This window comes from Scleropages formosus, chromosome 3 (assembly GCF_900964775.1).
Source record: "Scleropages formosus chromosome 3, fSclFor1.1, whole genome shotgun sequence".
Lineage (NCBI taxonomy): Eukaryota > Metazoa > Chordata > Actinopteri > Osteoglossiformes > Osteoglossidae > Scleropages > Scleropages formosus.
In genome coordinates this window covers 36,504,892-36,515,241 of record NC_041808.1, presented here as the reverse complement: position 1 = coordinate 36,515,241, position 10,350 = coordinate 36,504,892, and the positions used below count along the sequence as shown (strand labels likewise).

The 10,350-nt window shown below is 41.4% G+C and overlaps 1 protein-coding gene across 1 annotated transcript; it reads right to left on the bottom strand.

Annotated features, from left to right (window-relative positions):
- Positions 1-1,261: 1,261 nt before the first annotated feature.
- lfng (LFNG O-fucosylpeptide 3-beta-N-acetylglucosaminyltransferase) lies at positions 1,262-10,086 on the bottom strand. Its single transcript, XM_018732713.2, has 8 exons — positions 9,557-10,086; positions 4,250-4,298; positions 3,842-3,944; positions 3,205-3,358; positions 3,002-3,087; positions 2,560-2,725; positions 2,345-2,430; positions 1,262-1,848 (listed from the first exon to the last, which is right to left on the bottom strand). The coding sequence occupies exons 1-8, from the start codon at positions 9,974-9,976 to the stop codon at positions 1,782-1,784; spliced, it is 1,131 nt and encodes a 376-aa protein (XP_018588229.1). The 5' UTR covers positions 9,977-10,086; the 3' UTR covers positions 1,262-1,781.
- Positions 10,087-10,350: the final 264 nt, after the last annotated feature.

The following is a 10,350-nucleotide window of genomic DNA, read 5'->3' as shown; positions in this document are numbered from 1 at the left end:
GACATGGTATTTAGTTACGTATAGACAAATCAATCTGCCTGATTATAGTCAAGTTCCTTAATTTATCAGCATTTTTGGATAGAATGGACTTGAATAAAAATTAAATGAACCTTTAGCATTCTCAGAAATGTTGCTTTATTTGAGGCAAATTGAACTGACCAAAAAAAGTTTCCATGGTAACAGCATCAAATTCTTGGTCCCTGAGAATAAATCTTTTCCATAATTCATTTAAATGGAACAAAATCCAGATACTGGAGTATAAATTACAAAGACATGTAATTACAAAACAGTCCAGAAATGGTTGAAACCCTTGTAGTACACAGAGAAAAAAAACAATATAAACATTCTTAAGTCACTTCAGAGTTAATGACCGAAACAGGCTGTTAAGGGCATGGGTCATTAACGGAACTGGCCTACATGATATAGGCAAAAAAAGATGACTGTATACCTGCACTCATCTGGAGAAACAAGGCACAGTAAAATAAATACTGCTGCAAATAAACATCTACAGTCGCACCCAATGTGGGTCAGTTTTACAGAGCCGCAACCTCTGTGTCGAAAGATGGCTGGCAGAGCTAAATCTTGGCTTTCCATTCTGTATGACAACCCCATTGCTTCACAGTTCTGTAGGATGGAATTCTGTATCCTGAGCAAACAAATAAGGGAACTACGATCAATTACTTAAACCACAGACACCAAGAACGATCAGAAAATTTTACAAAATCTGAGCTAAAGAAAAACCATACTTCTTGCCACCTCTGATTTAAACTGCCATACAAAGTTATAAATCAAATTTGGTGGAAAAAGAAAAAAAAAATGTGACTTTTAATGTCATTAGAGGTTTTACAATAGCAGCATTGCAAGCAGTCCTACATAACATTATTTATAGAAAAAATAGCAGATTACACTGAGAACATAAGATGTGTAATGATTAGAGCTGTAAGTTTTAGTAGTATACAAAACGTTAATTAAATTTTTCGAACATACATTTCTCTTTTGTCATGATTGTTTTAAATGCAACATGTGATTCAAAAGATTAATTTTAGACCCCTTATAAAATTCAAAAAACACTAAAAAACTTCACTTATAAATTCCTTACCTAAAAAAAAGTTTAATAATTAAAGGGAAAAGTGTTTAATCTTTATATGCCTCAGATATAATAATAATAATAATAATAATAATAATAATAATAATAATAATAAAAATAATAATAATAATAATATAAAAAAGGGAAAATCTTCACGTTTTAATTTTGTCCGGAGTCTAATAAAATGTTAAAATTTCCGCTAAAAGGAAAACTAATTTCCTATTTTTCTGACCATCTGCCTAAATATTTCAATCCAACTTTCAAAACACCAATAAAATAGTTATGGCAGTTATTGAGCCACAAACACAAGAACTGAGTACAGGAAAAGTAGAATTACTTATTAATAAGTGAAAAAAGCCATACAATATCTCAAGATAAATATATGTGCATTCTATGAGAATATCAAGCACATTTACAAAGTGAGAAGCACAGAATATGGCTTGTACAACATGAGGCTGAAAGCCCTTTCCTGCCCATGTCCTTACGCCAAGATGGAAATTCAAGGCCCCAGGCTGAGAAGGAAATGTCTATAGCTAAATTGCGAGCCACACAGCAGCTCGCACAGGTGGCACACTGCTGCAGTGAACACAGCAACCATGCCAACCCAATACCAAATACCACATTGGTCCCATGGACTTTTCAGATACCAAAGTCAAAAGGGGACGAGGATACGGAAGGTAGAGGCCCGTTCCCCCTAGGAAGTAGTTTGAGAGGGGCACCACGGGGTGTCTGGGTACAACAGGCAATGCACAGATTTAAACCTGGGGGAAAAGCAAAGTGAAACAGAAAGTTAAGGTCATGACATAGGGAAAACGCAAAGTGTTTCCAAAAAATTGCTAGTTCACGGGATGTTGCTGAGGTGCTCTTAATCATTCCAGTCCTTCATAGTTACTGCAGTGAAGCTATGCTTCCCATACTTCTCTTTGGAGATGAAATTTGGATTTTGTGCACTTCCCAACTGAACAGCATGAGGAGAGAGCCACCATGCTGTGGCTCATGTTCTATTAAGTTCACAACTTCCATTACCCCTTGTTTACTTTTTCTGTTTCACCTGTTATAATCTCGGTCCAAACAACGCTTGTTTTCATGCATCATGCAATGCAAACAATGCATTGTTTTCATTCATTTCTCTTGGATTGTTTTTGTTCTTTGTATCAAAGGTCGAATAAATACGTAAACATTGGTTATCACATGTACAGTGCGTTTTATTTCACAACAGGAATTTTGAACGGCAGTGTATCAAGAGGTATCATTTACCTAGATGGGTCCTCCTCATTGGAAAAAGCCCCCTTAATGTTAATGATGTTCCTCTTGTTTTCGAACATTCCATAGCTAAGAGTGACCTAAAAAATTAAGTGCAAGACAACAGTGAAAATGGAGGTACATTCACATAACCAGTATCTATATGAGCATCAGTGTAGTGGCTAAGTGTATAAAATTCACTTTGACAAAAGAAAGTGTCAGGTGATCACCTGTTTATGCAGCTCTTCCTTTGGCACTTGCTGTAAGTTTTCCAGGTGTGAGTGGAACAGGTTGCTGCGGATCAAGGAGACCCCCAGCACTGACTCAATGATGTAGCCAATTGTGCAGTCATCCGGCAGACGGATCTTCTCAGCTGTGTTCATGAAGTGGCCTCCACTGTCAGAAGGGAAGATAAAAGAGGTTACAAAAGTGCAATTAATTGGGAGCTATTTCTGAAATTTTCACAATTACTTCTGTGTGTTTCTGCTAAGATTCCACCTTTAGTTCAAACTTTACAGAATTTAGAGCCATTTCCTTGGTGAAAAATATGTGATTAGAAGCCTGTGAGTCCCTATGCAGCTGTGGAGTAGTAACTTAGTAAGGAATCATGAAAGTTGTCACTTAAGATACAGGTTTAATCGTCAGCTGCTGTTTGATGGATGATTCTCTCACCTGGCCCATGGGCTCATCTTTAGTGCTAAGCCCCGACTCAGGCAAAACCCTGCACCGCCTGTTGCAAACCAGAAGTTCACCGGTCTCTGTAACATCCAAAAAAGACAACAATGAATCATTTGCTACCCAAGATCTGAAAAAAATGTTAAAATAGGCATGCTGGAGAATACCCTATAACTTGGCAGCAAATACTGTTTACTCACCATCTTGTTGTCTCCGAGCCTCTCGGTGGCCTCAATGGGCCGGTCCAGACTGGGCTTTCCGATGTAGATGTCCTGAGTATGAGTGTAATGGGACAGCAGCTTCACTATGGTTCTAGTGTTCACATAGTTATCGTCATCAACATGACAGAACCACCTGAAAGACAGGAATACGGTTAGTCATCAACCTGTCGAACATATGCTGTATATATTTATAAACTGAAAGAATTGTAGGATTGTAACTTAAAGTGCATGAAAAAGGAGGAAGGTGTAATCCATATGCATTACTTTGCAGAGCAATCAAGATTTACGTACACAGGACATCCTAGGCTCTTTGCTATTTTCACCTGTTCCAGGCTCCAATGCCTTGGGCTGCTCGCACATGCATACAGTACCATTATTCATACCAATCCAGACTTGAATTCTCTGTGTGAGCATTTTGTGTGTGTGTGTGTGTGTGTGTGTGTGTGTGTGTGTGTGTGTGTGTGTAAAAACATGTAATGAAATGTACTCCATTTATAAAGGGAATGCCAGTAAACTTTCAGTCAAAAGAGCATAATACACTTTCACTGTAACATTCATAAAAAGAACAGATGGTACTGATACTGAAGTTTCTGAAGTTTATGGAAGCTTCCCATACTTTTTCCCAGATTCTATGAACTTGTCGTACTCCACTGCCATCTTGCAGGAGAGAGCTTGCCGGCTGTGGGCAGCAGAACAGTTGGTGTTGATGGCATGGTTTCCTGAGATAAGAGGACAAACTTGAGTCAAGAGTTACACTTTATCCTTGTATTCAGTCATCATACAACCATTACAAAGGATACAACCATCACTTGGCACTTGACATGCAAGCCCCGAGTCACCACATGCATAGTTGAGGCTCAAATCAGGGAAAATTGCTGCTGTTACTACTTTAAGCCAAATAAGGCTCATGAATTGAACTGTACAAGCATTTGGAATTATAAATGAGTAAAAGGATCATTAACACTATAATGACCTCAGTTTCAATTCCGCTTCTTTTAAGAGTTTTAGCAGGACTATGACTTACCTACTTTTTTCTTCAGCTCTTCATCCTCTCCATCTGTAAAGATGTATGTCTGGAAAATACAAAACAAATGACCACTTCAGCCTTTCAGAAGTTCCATTTTCCTCTGCAACCACTTAAAACTCTAAACACAACCACTTAACTGATCTATCTGAGATACATGTGCTCAGGAGGAGCGGGCAGCCACTGGCACTTGGACCGCCAGAGGTTTTTTCTTCCTTGCCTTTCAGTCTTTTTACAAGAACTGTCTTTATAAGCAGATCTTCAGGGAGGAGCTGTGCTCATTATGGAAGGCGGATTTATGCATCCCTGCACTGATTTTACAAAACTTTTTTTAAAAAAAATGGTTCAGCCCTCCCTTCATTTTGTGTCCAAACACATGAAAAGTAGAGGCTGCAGACAAAAAGCTTTAAGATATTTCTAAGAAAAAAAAAAAAAACATTTTGGTCATTTTTAAGAGAAAAGGCTATGGAGGCTATGGGTAGAATGATGCAGCTGTTCCTAAAAGACTTGGCTGTGATATCAAGTTCCTTTGTGTGTTTGATAAACCCAAACAGGTGCAAGGCAGCACTTCGGTGTTGCCTTCAGCATTCGCCTCAGGATATCCACACGCCAGTGGTGGAGTGATGAAAAGGCAGCCCTTCTTGTTGGCCTTTGTTCGTTTGTTTACTTTTCACCTCAGGTGTCACGGCACCTGCTGCTCACACCCGTCTCCTCTACACACATCTGGACATGCCTCCTCCATCTACTGATTGTTCTTTCATACATGTTTTTTTTTGGTTTCGTGAACAGTGACAACTGACACATATCTGCACTAAATCAGCACTACCAAGCCAAATCTTATGACGTGTATTTGAGTACAGGTCAAATGAACTGTGAACTCCTCCCTACCACATGCATGCAGCTGGCATGCCCCTAAATGGGCCAGTTGGAAAGGCCAATCAAAAATCATACGCTGTCCGCCCAGGGATCTATTTGCTTAAAGTAGGGTGGCAGCTTCTGGTGATAAAAGATGCAAGATGCCAGTGTTTGCTTGGCCTTTCACTGAAAGGGGACTTTATGCAGCCAGGCAGCTGCCACAGGAGGCCTGGCTGGTGACAGAGGGCCAGGAGCACAGCGCAGCACACAGAACTACAACATCTAAATTCCATGTGTGGTAATCCACTCACACATGTCCAAAGCTCTCTCTAAACTGAACAAAGGGCTGTATATCCGAGCTGGGTAAAAAACTCCAGTGGGGAAATTTCAGCCACGGTCACTTTCATTAGCATACAGCTGCACTGGTTAACTAAAAACTGGTTCTCCCAGGATCAGCTTTGTTCTTTGTGTCTGTCTATGGTTCCAAAACCCCCTGCAGTGAAGTCTTTAAAGGTAGGAGATTGGAGTTCTTTTAGGATGCATAAATGCCACACTTCTGTAAATGTAAACACTACTGTTACAGAGAAATGTATATATGAACGCACACCACAACAGTGTTCTAAATCAAAACTATATATGTTCTATCACTAAAGTAATATTCAATGAAGTTCAGCAAATAATGGATATCTAAAGAGCCTGATCATATTCAGAAAAGCAGAACATGGAAAAAAAAAAATGGTAGTTTTGTACCACTTTTTTTATTTTAATGCTCAAAATTTAATGCCATTATTTTAATGAATTTAATTCTCAAAATTTTGCATCTGATGTCATAATTAGTATTCTACTATTGCTGGATTCCCAAAATAAGTTCCCATTATGTAATGCCAGTTGAATTGCACACAGACTGTTTATCTTGCTTCTGCGGGGCTCCTTCAGGGCTACATGAATACAGGGAGACTTGCATTGCTGTGGCCCTGCCCGTTGGTTGCTATAGGGGTCCCCCACACGGGAACGCCAGGAGCATGGCTAACGACCAGTCAAATCTCCCCAGGAAGTAAGCCTGCTGCCCCCATCCTATCCCCCAGTTTCCTGTCTCAGAGCCAGGAAATTCAGCATTGTCTTTTCATACAAAAGCACAAGGTTTCTACAATAATGTCCTTCTGTTAATCTCTGCCACCCTAGCCAAAGATGCCGTTACTATTACGATGAGGTAGTGATGCCTTTGTAAAACAGTGGCATCAGGAAAATACCACTGCCTTCTTCTTCCTCCAGCACATCCAACTCTGGGATCCAACCTTATAAGACAGCCCCACTGGGAGTCTGACATCATAGAACTCTGCTTGAACCGTAATTATTATTTCACTATCCAGCTCTAAGATTGATACACCTGGACATGTTACTGAAGAAATTCAGGTTAAGCACCTTTGTCAAAAGCGCAAAAGATGGGCCACTAGTGGTACTTCAGATGACGAGGTGTAGCTGATGGCAGCAGTACAGTGCAGTAGTAAGGGCTCACCATGAGTAAGGCTCACTGAGAACATCCTGCCTTGATAATGTCAGAACCCACCCCACGACAGCCTGTCCATTTGGTACCAGCTCTGAGTTCCGCCACAGTTTGTTCTGAACCATCACAGTTGAAGCTGTCCTCTCACTGAGGAAGCCACCTTTTTCCTGAGGGGAAATTCAAAGAAATGGCGGAAGCAGGGGACGAACAATTCATACGCTGAAAATAAAAGCATTACAAGCAAGGCAAGAGCTGTTCTAAGGAAAAAATAGTGAATTTTGAGTCACTTCTGCAGTTACCCTTGTAGCTCTCTCCTTGAGAACAATCTGCACTATTGCACGTATCACTGATCCTTCACATGAGGCCCAGTTTACCCTTCATGCTCTAGAGACTTCTACAGGATCGATGTGTCACTCTAATGACACTACAACATACACTGAAACCAGTGACGTCACGGTGCCATAGTGTACCCTTCGCCGTTCCAGTTCCCGACCCCAGTGCAACAATAATGTTTGAGGAGATAAAACTTTTCACTGCTTTAGTGATATCTGCCTGTCTAATACTGGTCAACTTCTGGCACACCTGCAAAGGTGATAAAATACACCACTAGAGGAACAGTTACACCTCAAAAATATCTTTACACTACATAATCACCATCATAATCATGGGGAGGTTTCAAAACATAAATTCTTTTCAGGTTCATGAGGATGAGTAGCTCCTGTTGGTGTGTCCCTATATGCAGGCTAAGAATGTAGAGATTTGCATGACAATGGCTGAAAGGCTTTTGTTCACAACCGCTCAACCACCTGCCATATTCCATCACCGCCACACAGTTGTATTCTGAGCCAATTGTGTCTTTTATGCTCCCTTGTCCTAACCAGCTGCCTGGTAAACCACACCCCCCTTTGCTATTAACTCTCCTTTATGCCAATTACATGCTAAGTAAATCTATGCACGCTGCTATACAAATGGGTCAGGTTCCAGCCATGGAGTTCATGGAGGGGTTGGGAGTGTTGGGAGCCTTCAGGAGGAAATGCTTTTTATCTAACATCAGTTGCATAATCCTGGAATTCCCGGGCCTTCCGAAACAGCTGAACTAGAACCCTAAACTGAAAATATTGGTTGATTAATTATCATTAATGTTGATTTGACAGGAAGACACTTGCCAGAAACATATGATACATATACTTATACCAACCATATACTTATACAATACTTGCCAGAAACATATAATACATATACTTATACCATACTTATACCAACATATAATTATATGACTGTTTTAAAACAATTTATTATCCAGTTACCCGTAAGAGATATATGCAAAAAAACACATAAATTGGTTGATTGATTGTTGAATGACAGCAAATGTGCAGCCTAGGCTATAAGTAAAAAAATGTGTGCATAACCCTAACCCCCAAACCCTAAGCAGGTCCATTTGGAGTTATATAGCTGTTCTGGGCTGCACCTGGAAGTCAATATGCTGTGAGCACAGACTGCCCAGCTGATATTTTTCTGGTGAATTCACTCCCCCAGCACACTATTTCCAAGGCCCTTGACTGAGACACATGCCCCCATTCACCATTCTTCTCAACAAACAAAACAAGACATGGCTTCTGCGAAACCCACTTTCCCATAGGGTGCCTGAGACAAGGGGCTGGGGCTCTTTTTCTTTACCGCACAAAAAGAGGGCTTTGTTAGGGCCTGGCGACTAGGACAGAATAGACGCGATGCTGTAGTAGCCCGACCCCCATCACTGTATTCCCATGAGACCGCCATGACAAAAAGGAAAATGGAGCAGGGGGGAAAGGGTGATGAAGGGGAGACTAAGGACTTCTGGGAACTGGTCCCCACATTCTCAGGAAATGCAAGTTGAGGTAACAGAGAATCAGCGGTGGCGTTGGGGGTGGTCCTGTCACAGTCTTCTGTTTTATGCAACAGATGTTCCAAGAAACAGGAAAATATTCCCACATCCCACAGTCTCTACCTGACATCTAAGCAGAAAGTGGATTTAAAATACACAAAAACATTCCTAAATTTTACATTAGGACTGAAAAACAGCGCCTGTTAGCAAAAAAAAAAAAAAACCCTAATTATGCTGTTGTTCAGGAAAAAAAGAACAGTGAGAAAAATCCATGAAATATTACGCTCAGCATTCAGCTACTTTACATTCTCTTCAAAAAGTCCAGGATTTGAATACTGAAGGCTACAGATGTCTTAAGAGCACTATACAGTATTAGGCTCTTATATATTTTGCCTTTTATATGGAGGAGATTATAATGTGGATCTGGTATAATTATTGGGTTTTATGCATCCGACAAGGTGGGTCTAGTACAAAAAGGAAATATATTGCCAGCAAATTGCTCTGTATAGACTACAACCTCAGCAGCACTCGAAGCAAAACCTGCATCACAGGGTGACAGATGGTGTAACAAGGGTTCAGGGACTGTGTGCCCCAGTGTTCACACAAGCCTAATTTGTTCCAACCCATAATTATGTGCAACCCAAGTGAATATTATTGCTAATATTTTTGGTCCCAAAATCTGATTGTTAAACCATTACACCATACAGTCCTTAAAAAATGACAGGTAAGAATTTTCATCCTTTTCATGATCCTGTCATTAATCGTAGAAATCCCACACAATACAAGAAGGTCTGGCTTTTTCTTCTCAAGAAAAAGTTAATCTTTTCAATGAAATAGTCAAAACTCCTCACTCTGATATTTTCAGAATATTAAAGGGTGTCCAAGGTGACATTGTATAAACAGCTTTACAAATATTTGCCCATTTAATAAATTTATGCAGCAGGGCATTTTACCTTGCAGTTCAGAATAGATATGCATGTTGTTCAAGTACAAGGGCAGAGGAGTGGGATTCGAGGCTGATGTGTCAGTATGTTAACCGTTAGTTAAAATGCCGTTGCCTTGCTTGCAGGCATCTCCTGCTCACCTGCTGCATGTTCCTGGAGATCCAGGTGTGGAGGAGGAGGTCCAGCCTGGACTGGTGGAACTTCTTCGTGGTCTTCACCGCAATGAACACGTCGTTCGGACTGATGTGCTCTGCGGGAGGCGTATCGCTCGCTCGCTTCGTTTGGTCCGCTTTACGCATCTCTTTCTTGTCCCGAGTCAGTCTGGAGAAATATGCAGAAAAGCCCCTTTCACGACCCCACTCGGGCGCATCCCCGGGCTGCGCGTCCCACGAACTCTCCCAGCTCTGCAACGATCGCATGCGGAACTCCGGCTTGTGCCGCACGTCACCTCGCGGGGAACCGCGCTGCTGCTGGGCTGCGACCAAGAAGAGCACCATCAGACAGCTCAGCGCGGTGCCTACCACAGAAATCACACATGTCTTGCCACAGTTCTTTAACATGTCTGCGCTTCTGGGCTGCGCATATATGAGTGACTTCAGAAATACACGGAATTATTAAACATAATTAAAAAACAACAGCAGCCAACGACTGAACCAGACGCCGCTCTGTATCAACGTGCGACATGGTGGGCACGCTGACACGGAACAGTCTCTATAACCAGACTGCTCGAAGCCTCGCCCTCTGGGCGGTGCCAACAAATCAACTTTGGAGACGCAGTCCCCAGTGTGCGCGGTTTCCCAGCTCACAAAGGGAGGAGTTATGACTGTAAGCAAGCAACTGTTCAAAATACAGTACAGTATGTAACGCACGTGTGAGAGAATTCGTGCCTTGGTGTTTTGTAGCTTCATTGTGCCGCCGGTGTGTGGCTGAGTCT